Source organism: Pan troglodytes, chromosome 4 (assembly GCF_028858775.2).
Source record: "Pan troglodytes isolate AG18354 chromosome 4, NHGRI_mPanTro3-v2.0_pri, whole genome shotgun sequence".
Lineage (NCBI taxonomy): Eukaryota > Metazoa > Chordata > Mammalia > Primates > Hominidae > Pan > Pan troglodytes.
Genome location: NC_072402.2, coordinates 90,963,436 through 90,984,019, shown reverse-complemented (window position 1 = coordinate 90,984,019; position 20,584 = coordinate 90,963,436). Strand labels below are relative to the sequence as shown.

Below are 20,584 nucleotides of genomic sequence, written 5' to 3'. Positions count from 1 at the left end.
TAATTAGAAGAAAAAGATGTAGATGTAGAAGATATATTCTAGTGTATAATGCAATGTACTAATAAAATATAGCATGTATATGTATGTGGATATGTGCATGTGAGTTTTTTCAAATCTAATATAGGTAGATCTATATCTAGATGTGTAAATATAATGTCTTTTTTTCTTAAGGGCTCATACACCTGGGTGTTCTGGCATGAACTTTATGGGGATTAACCTCTGTTGGCAAATTGTGGTCCAGTTGATCTCTATTTTCTTAGCAAATTTTTTCTTCTTCTCTTTCTTGTTTGCTTTTTTTTGTTTTTCTTTTAGTAAAATGATTTTTCAGTTTCTTTGCTTCTATAAATGGAGTTAATACAAGCTAAATACCATCAGCACATTTGCAAAGAGACTTCATGCAAAAACCAACTTCAGAGAAATAATTCTCTTGTGGGTCCTAAACACGCAGTATACCACAGTTGTGAAAAAGATGAGTAGGGCAAAATCCCCAGAGATTAACACATTCAGCTACTCTTGCAGTTTCTAAATTCTACATCTCCTTTTATTGGTTTGTTTGTTTCTGAGTTTCTTTGAGGTATTCCATATCAAACCTTCTGTTTTTCTTTTATGTCCATCAATTTGTACAAAATATCTATTTTTTTCATTTAACATGTTTTGCATTGTTTCTGTATATTTGTTTCCTGTATACAGTCAAATGATCTAAGAATTTATAATATATTTTTTAGAGGTACTTTCAGTCCTAGCTATTGTTAAAAGCTAGCAGTTGCCTTCACTTAGAATTAGTAAAGTAATTCATGAAGAATAGTTTTGTTATAGAAACTAACACACTATTTTTTCTTAATGTGAACTTTAAAATGTTTTTTTATGTAGAGCCCAATTTCTCATTTTGTATAACTCTAATCAGCTTTTCTCATTTTACATTTTATTATTCAGTTGGTAGAAAATTACTTTTATTTTTCATGGCATGCTTTCTGAGAAAGTACTAAATATTCATATAGGTATTGGAAGAAGAATATTATCCATATATATTATGGAACATTCATTAAGATAAAAGAGTTCATCTTTTTTGAGACCTCCATATCATATCTATTTCCTTTAGTATTCACAGTGTGAATCTTAATATAATGTATATATTCTCAAAATCATCAAAGAAGCATCTGACAACAAGTTCACGATTATTTGCAAAGCTACAGGATCATAATCCATACAAAAATAAATGTGATTTTTTTTAAGATAGCATTTCCTATCAGTTAATTATTAGAGACAATTGTGATCCAACATTTTGGAACAAATCTGAGGGTTGAAATACTGAAATTATCATAGTTTCTCAGATATTTTTCTAGATTTATAAAGGAAGTAACTGTGTTGATTTTTCTTCATGCAGAAAACACAAATGAGTACTATGCCATTTTAATACTTAGCTGAAATTAGTATTATATAGGTCAAGTCATTCATTGAACAAATATTTATTAACTATCCACTTGCGCTAGGCAATATTTTAGGTGTGTGGGATCTATCAATAAAAATGTAGAAAAATCTCTGCTGCTGTGCAGTTTATATACTAATGGGAAGCAGAAGAAAATAAATCACATATGTAGCACTAAATATGCCAGATATTGCTCTAGAAACATTTATACCAAGACTTCATTTAATTCTCACAAAAATCTTGTGAGGTAGATGAGAAAGAGAGCATGGGCATTTTTTCAAACATTTAATAGAAGTTATACATACTGCTATAGAATGTCACATGATAGCTGGGCCTCTCTTTCTTCTCTCTCCCAAAGTGTGCTGTGTCTGAACTTACGTTTTTGCACACATGCTAAGATTTCTGTCATATTGAAAAGGGCCTTCAAATGCAAACCAGCTACTTTGATACTTTCTTAATCAAGAGTTTCTTAAAAATCAATTCCAATTGATTACAGCAATTTTTACAAAAGTGTGGTAAAAAGACTAGATTTGGAATATAAGATCATTTTTGTGGAAACAGGCATTTTTATTTTAACAACTAATTAGTATAATTTAACATTGTATTCTACTTTTGGTAGTTGAAAATGTTTTCTGATTATTATTTAAATTACCTACTTGATTTTAAGTGTCGGGTTTTTGTTAGAAAGATCATTAAACAAAAGCATAGATAAGATGACAAATACAGATGCCCCTTGACTTACCATGAGGTTACATCTCAACAAACCCATCATAAGTTGAAAATACCTTAAGTTGAAAATGCATCTAAGACACTTAAATTCCTGAACATTCTAGCTTAGCCTAGTCTACCTTAAACCTGTTGGAGCAACTTACGTTAGCCTACATTTGGACAAAATCATCTAGCGCAAAGCCTGTCTTATAATAAAGAGTTGAATATCTTATGTAATTTATTGAATGCTGAACTGAAGGGGAAAAAAGGAATGGATGTATCGGTACTCAAAATATGGTTTCTACTGAATGCATATCGTTTTCACACCATTGCAAAGTGAAAACATTGTAAGATGAATCTTTATGAGTCGGGGAACAATCTGTACACTTTTAAATTGCACTATTAACCACTGTAATTTTGAGTTTATATATGCAAGTCTATATACATAAAATAGATTTTCTTTACATCACCATTCTGTTATTATTTAATTCTTTTGACATGGATTAAAATTAAATAATCTATTTTTTTAATTTAATAAAAATATGATTAAGTTCTATTTTTAAATTTATTCCAAGGAGAACAGACTTTTATACATTTGGAACAAAAGAAAAGTGGTAGATATTGAGCAAAATTACCCACTGAAATCTTTCTGTAACCCAAATCACTAATACTCAAAGTAAATAATATCTTTCAGTGTAACTGGATAATCAACAGTTTTAACTTTCTAAACTCAAGAACTTGCTGTTATGAAAAGCCCCTACTTCACTGATGTTGGATATACTTAATCCAGTCTCATTTGACTCACTAGAAATTGTTTCTGTGAACTATATAATAGCAGTGTTCACCTCAAACAAATATACAGCATTAGAAACAAGAAATCAGTGCATCAAAAGGCGAAGGCCAGAAAAGTAAAGAATAACTAGAAATTAAGCTGGGGCCAAAGGGTGAGAGTAAGGAACCAGACAGGGTGTGTTTGCTAGTCATGAAACCTGAGAGAACCTTTCTTCAAAACGGGCTCAGTCCTTGGTTGTGGCATTGATGTGGCTCTTTGCTGTGCTTAGTGATGATGATGATGATGAAGATGATGAAGATGATGATGATAAAATACCCAAGGTCCTAAATTAATATCTTGCACAATAACTCTGTGAAAAGACAGTTAAGCAAAGGAAAACAAAACAAACAGCATATCTAACCATGTCGAGTAATTTTACACTTTAATTCTTAGTTTTCACAAGGTATTTTCACTCTCATTCTTAAGTGGGTAAACACATTTTCAGAACAAGGAAAGATGATGCCTCATACCCCATGTTTCCTTAGCTGACACTATTCAAGTTTGTTGTTCACTCCAAGGACATGGTACAAAGACAGGTTTCATGTTGATTCAAAAACAGTTCTGTCTTTTGACAACCCCTTGTGGGGATCAATTAGATCCATCTGTGTCAAGTGGGCCGACTGCTACTCATTAGAACTAAGACTTGGTATACTACTTTATTTCATATAAAGTAGCACTTGTCAGATACTAGCTACTGTAACATAAAACGTACAAAATAAAAAACACACTTACAGCAGGAGAATTTCTTTCATATTAACCTTTCTCTGTTCCTCACACCAGGGTCTTGACTCTAACAATTTTCTTGAATTTGGAACGTGTATCTTTACCTAATAATGTTTTTTACTTAGGAAATTTTTGATTTTTCTAGTTCTTAAGTATTGCCTTAAAATCATGTTTTTCTTAATATTTTGGCCTCATCATTCTTTTATGTCTTCAAAATACAACAAACAGTAAATTAAACAACATAGCATGTTCTCTACTCTAGATACATAGTTTCTCTATGTAAATTCTTATTTATTGACCTGCAGAGAGTTTTAATTAATCTTCATTTACCTTTTAATTATTTTTGTTGCAACCTTCAAGTTTTTTTCAATAACTGTTCACATTTTAAAAAGACCTGTAAATCTATTCACCAGGCATCTTCTTCTTTTGTAATTATCAACAGAACATCCAAGGGCTTCAGAAATAAAAGACTGATAAATAATGTTAGGTTAATACATAATAATTACCAAGGCAGCAGATTTTGGAGAATACCTAACAAATATTTGAATGTATATGTGGATGTGTGTTGTGTGTGTGTGTGTGTGTGTGTCTGCATATAGCCCTATAAACCATATATGGTTTTCTGGAACTTAACTGGAAGTGAATCATGTTGTAATATGGAAATGTAAAACAATAGTTTGAATTCAGTGAGTAAATTGGTTAGCATTCAGCCTGAAATGCACGGGTGCTCAGTAATTGTTATACTTATTTCTTTTTAAAAGACAGATGAGCTTTTTTAGAGTTCTCTCCTGATTACTGATTCTCTTCAAGAATAAAAGCATTTGTTATGGACTGGATGTTTATGTTTCCCCAAAATTCATATGTTGAAATCCTAATGTCCAATGTATGATATATGGATAGGCTTTGTGGGGGTAAGGAGGTCATGAGGGTGGAGTCCTCATAAATAGGATTAGTGCCCTTCTAACCAAGACCCCAGACAGCTCTCTTTTTCTTTCTGCTGTGTGGATACAAGGACATGACTTTCTGCTAAATAGAAAACAGGCCTTTATTAGACAATGGATCTCTTGGCACATTGAACATAACCTTTCCAGCTTTCAGAAACAAGAGACATATATGTTTGTTGCTGAAGCCACTCCATCAACGGTAATTTGTTACAGCAGCCTTAAGTGACTAAGACAGACATTGGTACCAAGCGGTAGGGGTGCAGCTATAAAAAATACCTAAAAATGTAGAAGTGGCTCTGAAACTGAGTAAGGGGTACAGGCTGGAAGAGTTTTGAAGTGCTAAAATTATGAATGTTCAAGGATATTCTGTTAAAGGTTCAGAAAGAAAAGAGAACTGTAGAGAAATATTCTGTCCTCCCAAATAACAACTAAACAGTCATAAACAGAATGTTGGTAGATATATGGACAGTAAAAGCCATTCTGATATGTTATCAGAGAGAAATAAAGACATGTTATTAGAAACTAGAGGAAAGGTCAGTAAGTGGCAAAGAAGTTAGGTGGATGGTGTTCATGGTCTAGTATTTTGTGGAAAGAAGGACTTTTGAGTGATGAAATTATTAGATATTTAGCTGAGGAGATTTTTAAGCAAAGTGTTAAAGGAGTAGCTTGGTTCCTCACAACTGCTTGCAGTAAAATGTGAAATAAAAGAAATGAAATAAAGATGAATTTTTTAAGTAAAAAGAAACCAAAGCTTAAGGACTTGGAAATATCTCAGCCCCGTCCGTGTTCCAAAATAATGAGAAAGTGTGTTTAGAAGAGAACATTAAGGGTTGATAGATTGATTACTTAATAAGAAGATTTGTATAGGTGTGAACCATGAACTTCATCTGCTATTTCAAAAAAAGCCAGGAAAACAGATGAGATTATAATAGCAGAAACACTGCCAGCTGGTACTAAAGAAAACAGAAATGTGGTAAAATGAAAGAAGATCATCAAACTTCTGCAGCTCTGTTAAATAGCATCACATAGCTCTTCAGCTATGAGCATTCATAATTCTCCAAATCGAGGGAAGAATTCCAAATCACCCCAACAGTGATTTGATGTCACCAGGCTTGTGGAATGGCTGCTTCCATAATGATTTTAAACATTGGGATCAATGCCTAGAAGAGACATTGGGGTAGGGTCGCTCAGTGGAGCCCTGAGAGTGTGACCACTGTACATGAGTGAGGACACTGCAGAGAACCACAGCATGGGTGGTGTCCCTCCGAGTGGTGGAGGTTATATTGCCACCCTAGTGAGTCCAAAAGTGGGACATCCATTCTAGTGGGCCTGAGAGGTGAAGAATAGAGCTAGAGAAGGATTATGTTTGAGACTAAGGTTTAATGGAGTTTCCCCTGTTAGGTTTTGGACTTACATTGGACCTCTCACCCCTCTCTTCTTTCCTCTTTCTACATCTTGGAATAGGAATATCTTCACCATTGTATTTTGGAAACACACAATTTATTTGGTTTCACAGCTGGAGATTCACAGCTGGAGAGGAATTTGGCCTCGGGATGAATTGTACTTTTTGTCTCACATTTGTTTGGCTTAGATGATATTTAGATGACACTTTGGATTTTAATTAATATTAGAAGAAGTTGAGACTTTGGGGGCCCTTAGGATGTCTGCATTTTGCATGTAAGAAAGACATAAATTTGGGGTGGGCAGAATTGGAATCTTATGAGATGATATGTATCCCCCCAAAATTCACATCTTGCAATCCTAAACCTCAATGTGATAGTATTAAAAGATGGGGCATTTGGGAGGTAATTAGTTCATCCGGATGGAGCCCTCATGAAGTTATTTTTACCATTACAAAAGGGACTCTAGAGAGAGCTCTCTTTCTCTTTCTCCAGTGTCTGGAAACAAGGAGAAGATGACCACCTGCTGAAAAGAAAGCCGGTCTTCACCAGACGCTGGATCTGCTGGTCGCTTGATCTTGGACTGTCTAGCCTCCAGAACTGTGTTTGTTACTTAAGTCATCCAGTGATATGGTTTGGCTCTGGGTCCCAGTCAAAATCTCATTTAGAATTGTAATCCCTACATGTTGAAGGAGGGTCCTTGTGGGAGGTGATTGGCTCATGGGAGTGGGGGTGGTTCCCCCATGCTTTGCTCATGATAGTGAGTGAGTTCTTACAAAATTTGATTGTTTCATAAGTTGTTTGACTGTTCCTCCTTCACACGTTGTGTCTTGCCTGCTGCCATCTAAGATGCGCCTGCTTCTCCTTCCGCCATGATTATAAGTTTCCTGAGGCCTCCCCAGGCATGTGGAACTGTGAATCGATTAAACCTCTTTACTTTATAGATTACCCAGTCTCAGGGTGGTTCTTTATAGTAGTGTGAAAACAAACTAATACATCCAGTATGAGTTAATGGATTGTAGCAGCTAGAACTGACTGAGGTAGTGTTCATATAACTATAGGTGATGGATTCAGATAAATCCAAAGAGCAAGTTACGTATGCTGTCAAGCCATTTCCTGAGATATCACTATATGCAATTACTGTGTTAAGGATACTACTGAACACTTGATCCATTGTTTTAATCTTTATTTGCCACATAGTGTAAAATCTTACAAGATATCTGTCTGTTGTATGTCAATAGAATAAAATGTTTTTGCTTTAAAAACCTACCTAATATTTTCTTATTTTGGTTCTTGCATAGTAAGCTTCTTTCGGGACAGAAGATTCAGGAACAAATCTCATACTTGTCTTTTAATTGGTTTCTCAACAGCTGTAGGCACGCGGCAGAAAATTCAAGCATACAATAGAACGAATGGGAAATAAAGTCTCAAAACATACTGCTGGGTCAATGCATAAATGAGGAAAAGGGAAATTGTATTATGTCTTGATAGTACTAGTGGACTTTATGTGTTGAGAGAGAGTGACAGTGGGAGAGAGATGAGCAGGAAGCAGCTTCTTGCAAAGCATTTGCTTTGAGCAATTCCATAAATTCATTTTACTCTAGGACTGACTCTAACTGTGTCTCTACTCATTTCACCTCAACAACAGTAGACACGTTTGTTACACTGGAAAAAATGACATGCAAATTGCAATAACTTTTTCAAACACTAACTTTGGGTAAGGGGTCAGAAATTTTAGAGTAATTATAAAATGTATTAATGTCTATTATACTCTAGGCACTTTCAAAGTATCTTAATATTACTAATTATGAGAATCATTCTCTAAAAGGTTATGTTATTAAATCCCATTTATACATGAAGAGTTGAGATTTGTTACCTTGAGTGACATGAGAATCAGACCTCTATTGGTTATAACACCACTAGTAAACACTGCTGCAATAGTTGATAATATATTTTCCCCCCAATCCTATAACATTTCCTCTATTCTTATGTAAAGTCATTATGTTTTCAAGCATCATATTCTATAATTAAATCATCATGCAGTTTTGGACAGAGAATTGGTTCTCTGGTTTTTGTTCTTGTTTTGTTTTGTTTTCCTGAAACATAGAAAAAAAATGTTTCTTTTTCTCACCTAACAGCACTGCTGCCTACATCCAGGTCTTGAGCAGTGACAGCGCCAATGATGGTCCCTACCGGAGTGTCTTCGTAAACCTCCATGGTGTAGAGCGGCTTGCCGAAAACCGGTGGCTCATCTACGTCCAGCACGCTGATCTTCACCGTAGCTGTGTCTTTGAAAGGGCCCGCCGAGTGAAACCGGTGGTCAAGGTGAAGGTTGGAAGCCTCAACTTTGAAAGTGTATGCCTTCTTTGTTTCAAAATCTAAAGGCTGTAGTGAGGACAAATTAAGAATAAGGAGTAAATTTATATAGAATGTGGCAGAAATGGTGAACATTACTTCAGAGCAATTTGCAAGTTATTATCAATTATACTGGTTTAAAATTTTCATTTTTCTTAATAATTAGTGGGTAAGGGCAGCACAAGGCAAACCATTTTTTTTTCTTTTTTCTTTTTTTTTTTTTGAGACAGAGTCTCTCCCTCTCTCCCAGGCTGGAGCTCAGTGGTGTGATCTCGGCTCACTGCAACCTCCACCTCTGGGGTTCAAGCGGTTCTCCTGCCTCAGCTTCCAGAGTATCTGGGACTACAGGCGCCCGCCACCATGCCTGGCTAATTTTTGTATTTTAAGTAGAGACGGGGTTTCAACATGTTGGCCAGGCTGGTCTCGGATTCCTGACCTCAGGTGATCCACCCACCTCGGCCTCCCAAAGGACTGGGATTACAGGAGCAAGGTAAACATTTTAAGAAAAGAATCACGTCCATGTAGAAGTTTCTGGGTAACTTGTAAAGATCATCAGTTGCCTATGTTTGAAAAACTCACATCATTTACGTGCAGACATACATGCTAGGTAGGGCTTAATCATTTTATATGAGCAAAGTTAAAACAGTAACAGAACAGATGTTCAGGGAAGCATTTCTCTGCTCTTATCCAATACTGACATCTAGTGGAACAAAGCAATGATAAACAAAAAAATGAATAAAAATGAAATAGGATCATTGAAGATCATTGAAGATTCTAGCTGTAAATTTGGTATTGAAAAAGTGGTCCCATGAAAACTCCATATTTTGTTGTCTTATTTTATGGCATCTTATATTAAATACTTTTGGATGTCTAGATCTTTTTTTATTTTTTTTTACTAGTAAATGTCTGTATCAGTATTTAAAAGCATACATAGTACTAATTTAAAAAGAATTTTTGTGTGTGTGTGTTCTCAGAACTGTATATATAAATTATGGGCGCGGTAACACATCATCAATACACATTACCAAGAATTGTGGCTTTATATATTAATATATATGACTAAATTAGAGAAGGCTGTGAAACATAATAAGAAAGTCATTTTCTATGGAGTCATGGATGCTCAGTTTTAGCTTATCGCTGCTTACTTGCACCCTCACTCTAAATATTAATTTTATGTCCACAATAACTGAAAATACACTATTCCTGAAATATGGTGCTGCTGTGGTGCTTTGTTTAAGTGATAATTTTAAGGTCAACGGCTCTGGCCTCTGATCATCTAAGAAAATCTGAGACATCACGAATTTAACATTAACATGGTGATTTTCTGGGACCTTTAAAAATTTATGTTTTCTAAAGGAATTCCTTCAAGTCTGACCCCAGTAAGTTGCTAATTGCTGTGTCAGTACCTGTTCCTTTATTGTAGTACACCTGGGGAAAATAAAGGAAGGATGGATATTTTTCTCCTTCTAAGATATGATTGCCATTTTATGCATTTCCTCTGAGGAACAAAAACAAAAACAAAAAAACACTTTTAAATCTTCGAAAACTCACAATTTCATGGAATGTATTATAACAAAACAGCAATTTCACTTGAATATGACATCAGTCTCTTTCACCATACTTTTTTATGCGGCAGGAACTATATTAATTCCCTATAGGTATTCCTTTTATCATATTTTTATTCATGTGTTTATCTGCTTTGTAATCAATGTTTTCTTTTTACCTTTCTATATTTTAATTTGCTCACCTCATACCTGTTAACTTATAATATTGATTTCCTTTCATTTTCATATTTCTCCTGTTAGAAATTTTGATTTCTCTTAATACCTATATAAGCAAAGAATAGTATGCATAATATGCGATGGTTGATAATGTGGCCTTTGATGACATGAAGTATCTGAAAAAAAGAGAGAGGATCACCCAGTGATGTTCCTTTGATCAGCCTAAAGCTTGAATACTGTGTTTTGTTAAAGAAATCAGACTCAAGAAAAGACAACTTATTGCAAGACTAGAATGATAAAATATTACCAAAGCCAAAAATGAGAAACCACTACAATTACTGCCAAGGCAAGGAAAGACACACATTTTCAAATACTTGAAGGGCCATTATGTTGACATTACTTAGGATTATTCTTTATGCCTCTGAGTGGTGAATTAATAGTAATTTGAGTTATTAACGAGAGTAAATTTAGATTAGAAAAAAGAGAAAACCTCTAATAAATAAAATCATTCTATAGTGAATTTAAAAAAATACACACACACACACACACACACACACACACACACACACACACATAGATGTTTTACGGGGTGGCAAGGCTTGACATGCATCCTGTAAGGATGGAAAGATGAAAAGACAAGACTTGCCTCTCAATTCATTCAACAAATTACAGAATATTGCCATCTTGCTTAATGAGTGAGTTTGAAGAAGTACCAAGTTCTCTATAATTACATGTGTTTAAGAGATATTCAATATGTTAGAAGATGTCGGAGAGAGAATGATGTGTAAGATAGAAGCGTGCACTAGCTAATTCAAATTAAGGAACATATAAAAATATGTTTTCTGTTTTTCCAAACTCTAAATGCTCTATAAGTGTTAAACAGTATAAGTTGTCTATGTTAGGTATCCTTAACTTGTAGTATAAGACTACTTTGATTTTTATCACCTTAGGGTTCCTTTTGCCTAGAAAGCAAATTGAGCTGACCTGGCTCATACTTACTCCCTTTTTTAGGCAAAAATTAACTTCTATCTTAGAATGTAAACGTTTGTACCAATCATTCCCCATTTCCCTCTCTACTTTCTCATATGTTGAAGTACTTCTAATTATCTATATGATTTGGCAAATTCTTTCTAGATAAGATCTTAATTTTTTTTCCCTACTTGATTACACACTACTGTTATCTGGATAATCTTGACTCTCTACAGGTAACTCCTTTTCAAGCCAGACATGAAAGGAGAATTTTGAAACCTTTAAAAGAGATGAGATGTATTCCATGCCTTTTAAGGACCCCTGACCTATAACAGCAGGCAAATATCTGGTTGTCAGGGAGACAGAGTAAGATAAAAGAATCCTGTACATACAGATTTTTTGCAACTGAAAACTTATAGCCTGTAGTGATCAAAGAACTAAAGAAAATTGTAAGAGAAATGCCACCATAGTCTCCTAGGTGGACTTACTTCTTCGTGACCCTGACTTTTAGGCAATCCCACTTGACAAAATGGTATATAGCTCAGAAAGGGCAAAGAGAACCAGCAGTGATCTCTCTCTAATTGAATTTACCTACATATCTGACTGACTACCCTCCATTTTTGGGGGGAATGAACTTTAGTTTCACAATCAATAAAAATCCCAGCATTTGAAATAAATATAGAATAAATAGGATTATTTTCAGTGCTAGAAAATAAATCATATTCTATGATAGACATACATTATTGTGAGGTTGAACTAATTTATCTCTTGCACAATAAATAGAGAACTTTGTGGCATTGCTTGGAGCCCATTTAATGGTTATGAACCTCTCAAAGGGGAAGAAATGATTGACTAAAGATAATTTAGTTGAGCAGCTTCTTTCTCTTTAGGTTGTTTCTATAAGGGAAGATTAGTGGCACCAGAATGTTCAGGAAACAATTCATCTAATTGAGTTGTGCAGTAAGAACCACAACTATAGAGAAATGAAATATGATATACTCAATTGCTCTACAGAGACTCAAGGGAGGAATTGGGGAAGGGGGGAATTTTACTTCTTTGTTTTTTTGCCACTGAAGGAAATAAAAAATATTTTACCCCACAAGATATTTCTCTGACGTATTTTGAAATGTCTGCCACAGGGCCAGAAAATATAAGTGGCCTTGCAAAGCTATCTTTTGTGGGAGAAAAATTGCATCTGTAAAGAATTCCCATTAATGTGGGCAGGTCTTCTCTATGCCTTTCCCAGACCTAGGAGCCAATGAGAGCCTGACAATTTTAAAAGTCTGAAAATAAATAACTATCATCTATTTTCTCTGAGGGAGGTTTCATTTACATAACAAGTGGCTTTGGTAGCCAAGCCACTTCCTTTCTCCCTCTCATAACCTTTCTTGCCACCAAACGTGATTTACCAAGACAACCTGGTTTTGTCCATGCTCTGGGCCACCATTCTTTCTGTAACCTTGAGATGGTGATTAGATTCTGTAACTTATTGGGAAATTGGGTCTTCATTCTGAAGGCACCTGTATATACACGTTAAATAATTTGTTTGCCTTTTCTCCTATTAATCAATCTCCCTCATGTCAGTAATTTTTCAGCAAACCTTTTGTGGCCCAAGAGCCTATATTTCCCACACTGAAAACACCTTTGCAAAGATTATGACAGTGAGGGAAGTCTAGCATGGCGGACTCCATCTTGCTTCTAGCCTCACGGGCTGGCAGTCTTGGCTCATTCCCCAGCATAGCCCAAGCTAACTATGGAATTTAGTTTATACTTTAACTTTGAACCAAGGATGATAGTAGTCCCTCCCTATAACTGATCCCCTCCTTGTTCCTGGGCCAAAACCATGTTTGCATAACTAAAGAAAGTCCACAAGATTAGGATTATGATAGTGGCCTGAATTCTGCTAAAACATAGGTAGTTTCTATAATCTCTTACTGCTCAGAAATCATGTGAACAGAGGTCACAAGATTTGTAACTTCCCTAATTGCTCCTACAGATAACATCACCATTGCAGAATCTAAGATTGGTCTTTTGAGATGTTTTTCACTCTAACCCCACCCAGATTTGTGGCATATGACTCAACCAGTCCTATGGCTCCCTGCCCAGAGATGGACTCAGCATGGGGGGGACTGTATTTTACACCCTTATGATGACATCCCCAATGAATCAGCAGCACCCATTTGCTAGTCCCTTGCCCACCAAACTATCCTTGGAAAACCTTAACCTCTGGGCCGTCAGGGAGACTGATCTGAGTAACAACTCTGTCTTCCACATGGCTAGCCTGGTGTCAGATAAGCTCTTTACTGCAGTACTGTGGTCTCAGAGAATTGGTTTTGTCTGTGCAATGGGCAGGAAGAGCCCATTGGGCTATTACAGCACTACTTTCTCTGTTCTTACATTGCTGAAGTCCAGGTCACAAAAAACTAAATGAAATGTTAAGTGCCAAAAGATTTTCTCATTTCAAAGGGAAATAAGCAATTTTTTGGCATAAATTATAAGAGAATAGCTACCTGGGCTCTTCCAGGGCTCCTCATGCTTCCAGATAATGTTGAGTGGAAATGGATAGCTATGGTTATAGATATTTTGAGGAATTTGAAAAAATGATAGCTTCAGCAGGCAGAATTCTAAGATACTCCCAATATTCCTGCCCCCAATGACCTCTACTCTGTGTGCAATGACTCTGCCATTCACCGTGTGAGAGGCCTGTAAATTAAATGACATCTCACTCACATAAACTTATTAAGTTTTATGGAAAAATAAGTTGTGCAGATATAATTAGGGTCCCTAATCACTTGGCATTGAGTTAATTAAGGAGATTTTACTTGAGACGTGTGATCTAACCAGGAGACCCCTTAAAAGAAAGGGGTGATGCAGGTGCTTTTCGTCCTGCCTTATAAGAAGTAAATTTGTCATTATAGGAGATTATGTGGCAAGTGGCAAGTGCTCAAGGGGTGCCTGTGGGAACTGAAACCTGATATTTGGTGAGAGCTAACAACATTGTCATAGGAGCCACAAGGAAGTAGTAACTACCACAAAAAAAAAAAAAAAAAAAACGAAACAAACACACAACAACAATACAAAACAAACAGCCACGAGGAACTGGCTCTGCTAGGAACCAGTAAGGTTACAAAAGACTCCAAGGCTTAGATTGGATCATAGCCCCAGTCACGCCTTGATTTCCTCCCAAACGGCCCTGAGCAAAGGAACCAGTTATGCCATATTATGACTCACTGTAGCTGTGGTTTTGTCCCTTTTTACTTTTTACTCTTCTGTATTACTTCAATTTTTATAGTAAGCCTATATTATTTTTACCAACACAGTAAAGCCATCACTTTTAGGAAAATATATCCTTGAGTGATAAGGCTCTACACTCTCAATTATCTAGTAGGTCTTAATAGGCAATGGGAAGGAATACCGTCAATGAACGCAAATGATCCGAGGATGTAGGCTTATCTGAAACAGACTAGATTCTTTCTAAGACAAGCAGTTAGAAAACAGATTTATACCAGGCTGAACCAGGATGCACAGACACTAGGAGCAAGCTCTTATAAATAGGTTTATTACACTAGGCTGAACAATAAAGATAAGATGTTCAGAACAAGCATCATTTTAATGAAAAAGCAGGTTTCCTAAAACTCAGTTTTATGATCAATATAGTAGTCAATTCTTGTCTGGGAAGAGATGTGGGAGAGTTTATGCATATCTCATCATCATTGACAAAAGGTTGCAACTCAATATTTTATATAAAAAAGCTGTATTTGATGAACAAAAGTTGCCACTATATCAGGTGAGAATGTCCCTGTAACAAAGGGAAAAACAATGAAATGTAGTTAAGTTTTAAAACGTAGATTTTAGTTTGGACAAAATTTCAACACCATTTGTTAGAAAATTAATAATATATAAGCTTATAAGAAAGATATAATTACTAGGCAAAAAGTGTAAACAAAAATATTTAAATGAAGAAATATCCATTTTATATAACTTATCTTAAAAATATTTGTAACAAAACTATTTATTAGAAATGCACTTAATTTTTCTGTGGACAAGTTATTACTATACTTTAGTGTTTTGCAACTCTGCAAAATTTTCATAGTTTTAACAAATTATCTTAAGAATCATGGTCATTATAGTAATGCCTGTATTTTAGCGGTAATTTTTGGAATAAATTTAGTAACCAAGATAAACAAAAAACAAGCAAACAAAACAAAACAAAAAAGAATTGCAAGAAACTCTAGTGCTTCTAGACATAGGTTTTTAGTGATATTTCCCCTAAAAAATTACAGAGGGTTTCGTCACATACTATAAATGCTGAAATAAAATATATGTGTCATGTCCACATACAGTATAAATCATGACTATTGGGGAGGCCAATTATCTTTTCTAACATGCATTGTTGTACACAATAATTGGAAGTATACTCTTTCTAAACATATACTATGATTTACAGCAAGCTGTGTGACTTTGAAAAATTATCTTCCTTCTTTGAGCTTCAGCTTTCCTATTTGTAGAATCAGTAAAACATATTTTTCTAAATTATTTGCAAAACGTTCCAAACTTTACATGCTATGTGAGTAAAAAGAAAAATAATGCATCAGAAATGAAAACAGTAAACCAACAGAAGATATTTGTCCTTTTAGTCGACAACAATTTTAAACATCTTATATATTTCAGGCATTTCCTTTACTGATGGGGAAATAAACACAGATATGGAAAAGTGCCTCCAGGGGCTTAAAATATAGTAGGAGGAATGAGTTGTATTTTCAATATGAGAACCTTGTAAGTATCATAGATGCTTTGACAGAAATGTTGACATTTGGGGACAAAATAAAGGAGTGATCAACTTTGCCTGAGGGACTCTAGGAGGCCTTTGTTGAGAAGCAAGGGAGAAAAAAATGTTAAAGAACATGTAAGAATTCATGAAGATACTTATATGGGACAGGGAGTTCTATGCAGAAGGAGGAGAACCACAATACCATTGGTAGACATCGCAATGAATTTGCTGTACTTGGAATGTAGCTTGTGCATATGAACATGCGTGTAAATGTGTGTGTGTGCAGAAGTTAGTAATAGAAAATGCACTCTTTGATCCTTATCTTTCTATCAATAGGACCAGAAACTGATTTAAGTAAGATGAACGTGTTTCTATCTAAACGTCTAAATAGATTTCTTTCATTCCCCCATGAATAAAAAGATTAGTTGGAGGAAAATAACGTGTGAGGCTGGGAAAATAGCCTTTGCAGTGGCAAAAAGGAGTCAGGAAGAGGATTGTATGGCAAATTCATAGGTGGAGAAAGGAAAATTTTAACCTGAGTTCTGGAAAAATCAGCAACCAGCCTTTGTGCCCTATTTGGCAAGGGGATGTCAACAGGAATGGAAGCGGCATTAGAAAAATCACAGATTTTTGCTTTAAGAAACTGGAAAGGAGAAAACATGAGTAGGCAGACTTTTGTTGGGAGCAAAGAAAGAACTCAGCTTTAGACAGTGAATTTGAAAAGTCTATGGCATGTGCAGTTAGAATTGTCTACAAGACTAGAAAAATCTGCAGTGGTTACTTTGATTTGGGGCTAAGTTACAGTTGATGAGACTGTTTAGGGAAACTAGGTAAGGTAGTACAAAAGAAGGTGAAGATAAATATTTAGAAAAACAGAAACATAATATTTATAGAAACAACAGCATTCATGTGTTTTTTCTTTAATTAGGTACAGTAGCGTGGCTAAAAATAGCATTATTTTAAACTTAAACTGAGGCATGTATGTTTGGCTATGTAAAATATTCCAAATTTTATTATTTTGTTCTTAAGAGTTATTCAAAAATGAACCACATGATGGTGCTATGCTACCAAATCATAGGACGTGAACTCATTTGTTAAGTGTGAAAAAAGAAAAAGAGTTTTACTGATTTACGGGTAAGTATAAAATATATATATGCTCAGTGGGACCAACTGGCACCTTAGCCTATTTGTTAAAAGGCTCTTTGTGAAGAGTAATATCATTTATCTCATACGTTTTTAAGGAAAAAGAAAAATTCTGCTTTGGATTTAATGTGATCACACAGTTATGTTAATTTGAAATAAACTCATATTGCCAAGTAACATCAAAATGGTAAGCACTGTTTCTAATTCCAAAAAAGGTTTACTTTTAAAAAAACTAAATAGGAAATAACTTCACCACTCTTCATTTTAAACAGTTTCTAAGAGAAAGTTTTGTAGAAATGGTAGAGAACTGTTTAAAAAATTATACAGGATATTAAATTATTATTTTGGATAACAAGTATTCACTTAATTATTGTAATTATTTAAATTTTGCAATCACTTTGGAGAAAATTCAAGTGCTTCTATAACCATATTTAGATTTTGAGTCCTTGAAAACTTTTAATTCGTGTAACTCACTATCCATGTTTACATATAAGAAGTATATATTTTATTCCCATTTATTCAGTAGCAAAAAACAACACTAGTGACTAAACACAAATTTCATTTAGGTTTTCACTAAGAATGAAGCCATTGAATTTTAAAACTCTTATTCTGTCATTGTAAATGTAGCTCACCTCTTAATTTCTAGACAATTTGAATTTTTAAAAAACTTTATTCTGATTTTATTAGTGTTTTATTGCTATAATACCCAACACCATATAGGACAAGCTTTTTTTTTTTTTTTTTTTTATAGTTTTCTCAGAGTGGTAGGATGTGAGGGTGGAATAAAAGCAGTTTTTATTTTGTTTTGTTTTGTTTTGTTTTACCAATATCTTATGCCTTGGAGCAATTTATAAAGCTTCATGATGTTCCTCTGAATTCGAAGTGTCACAGTGAAATGGCATTCTGTCACAGGGCTCATAAAGTGAATCAAAGTTAAGGTTAATAAAACAAATAAAAATGCCTTTCTTCAGTCTTCTCAGTTCATCTAAACCTGACCATCATTTTTGTTTTCTCAAGCCCTCCCTCTATACAGGAAATAGACAGAGGAGAAAATAGTGAAAGAAAAGCAAATAAAAGATTTTGAAGATAAAACAGTAATAACAATATGTACTTCAGATCATTAGCATTTTAATGTATTCTTAAGTGCGTTAAAAAAAGAAAAACTCTGAAAACAAAGCATGTCATGCCTCATTCCTCTATTGCAGCTCAAAATCTGTTAGCTAAAAAATTAAAATAACTGGTGTTTAAAAAAGACTATATATTCAAATGTAGAATATATATTTGGGACTTTCTAAATGCATTTAGTTTACTTAAAATGTAATTTCTGTATGAATCTGATTTTATATCAGAATTCTTGTATTGCAATATTGAAGGGAAAACCTTAACAAATAATTTAAGATCATTCTGGATCTGCAACACTACTGTTGATGTTTACATACACAGTTATTGAGATACACCTAATTCTTTAAGGATTCCTAATGATAATTGCAAGATGAAGTTTTCTGAGAACTTATTGAATATATGCTTGAGTATAGTACTATTTTACAGTCTTTACCCAAAAGCATTCTGTACTTAAAAAATTATTGTAGTGTTTCAATTGATTTTGAATTTTTATGGGCTTTATTCAATGAGATATTTTCTCACATTTTTATTAAGTCATACTATCATGTTTGAGTAACGCATCTATGTATATATGTGCATATAAACACAATACACGATACAATATACACAATAGATAAGTGGATAGCTTTTAAGTTTCATTACAAAAATGTCCTCCTGAGTTATTTTTTAAAGATTCAATAGATGTAGGGTGCAGCTACAATTTTCTTTCTAATAGAACACTAGGTTAGCATAGGGGATTGCCTCTAGTGGATCCATATTTAGAGATGAAAGCAAATTACAACACTGAAAGAAAATCCATGTGTTTTATTAGGCTCTGAAGTCTCAAATGCTTGGTGTAATTTACCAGATGATGATAATATTTATACAAATATGTTTTGGCTGTTCCTTTACAATTTATTTAGAATCTCACAATCTCTCACCATCTCTGTTGCTGTACCATCACGTTCCACATTTCTATCTGTTTCCCGGTTTACTTCTATGGTCTCTTAACTGAGCTATTGCTTTCATTATTTCCTAGTTACTGTTCTCTTAAGACAACCAGAGTCACTTGGGTCTACAAGGGTAAGGCGAGGCCAGGTGTGGTGGCTCATGCCTGTAATCCCAGCACTTTGGGAGGCCAAGGCAGGTGGATCACCTGAGGTCAGGGGTTCAAGACCAGCCTGACAAACATGGTGAAACCCCTTCTCTACTAAAAATACAAAAAATTAGCCAGGCATGTTGGCAGGCACCTGTAATCCCAACTACTTGGGAGGCTGAGGCAGGAGAATTGCTTGAACCTGGGAGACAGAGGTTGCAGTGAGCCGAGATCCCTCCATTGCACTCCAGCCTGGGCAACAAGAGTAAAACTCCATATCAAAATAAATAAATAAATAAAAATAAATAAAAGAGTAAAAGTGATCTAGATCTACACTCACATGGGCTCTCTATATCATGATCTGTTAATAATTCAACATCTTTGCCTGGTCTACAAGGCTCTCCCTGGCGAGCCCGTCATCTTTGGCCAAGGCCCTCTTCCTTCACTTCATTCCAGCCCCACTGGCCTTCTTGCCTAGTACATTCCCAATTCAGAGATTTTGAAATTGCTGCTCAAACTTTTAGGAACTCACATCACCCAAATACCACATGGTCAGGTTTTTGCTCATATTCCCTTCTAATACAGAAGTCTTTTTTTATTTTTCACCTCACTGTAAGATACCCTCCACACTCCACATGCCTTTTACCCCTTCATCCTGCTTTAAGTCTTTCTAGCTTGAATTCATCACTGCTGAAAGTGATTTCTAATTTGTTTGTTTATCTCCTGACGTCCTCAGTTGAATGGAAGCTGTATGAGTGCAGGGAGTGTGTTTGTTGAGTTCACTGCCCTATCTCCATAGTGGAGTCTGGAAAACAGTGGCTGCTTCCAAAATACCTGTTGAATGAAGTAGTGAAAGTTATGGACATTGAGCTTTACTTAGATAATGAATTTCAGGCCAGTAAAATGGACAACAATGATTCATCCACCACAGGAGAAATGAGTGTGTGTGTGTGTGTGTGTGTGTGTGTGTGTGTTTTATTTGCAGATATACTTTCAAGATTATCTACCCTATCTAAATCTATTTTAATAAAAGTATTATATAATTTTGCATATCTCAATTTTAATCCAGTTAAGAATAAAAATTCTAAATAAACACAATAAATACAAAAAATAAATAACATGACTCATTCTCTGTAGATGTTTCATAATGAAAAAGGCAGATATGTTCTTATTGCTTTCATGATAGTTGAACTTACATAACTGAATGATTACTTTCAAATATTAATATGTTTTGATATAATAAGATAAAGGACTATTATTAAACCACGCCTTTTTCAACGGTTTTAAAAATAAATAAGAATGACATACATTTTTCTAGATTGACACCTAGACATTGATTACTTATTGGTATAGGTGGTAAATATGTGTAAATAAAAATGAAAACATAAACATAAA

General features: G+C 34.7%; 1 protein-coding gene across 5 annotated transcripts in view; it reads right to left on the bottom strand.

The window, feature by feature from the left end:
• Positions 1–20,584, bottom strand: part of CDH12 (cadherin 12) — a 1,102,231-nt gene that overhangs the window by 43,318 nt on the left and 1,038,329 nt on the right. For all 5 annotated transcript variants that reach the window (XM_024356657.3, XM_024356660.3, XM_024356659.3 and 2 more), the window contains one exon: positions 8,165–8,418. In XM_024356657.3, the coding sequence (XP_024212425.2) occupies positions 8,165–8,418 (254 nt within the window). The remainder of the gene's footprint in view (positions 1–8,164; positions 8,419–20,584) is intronic.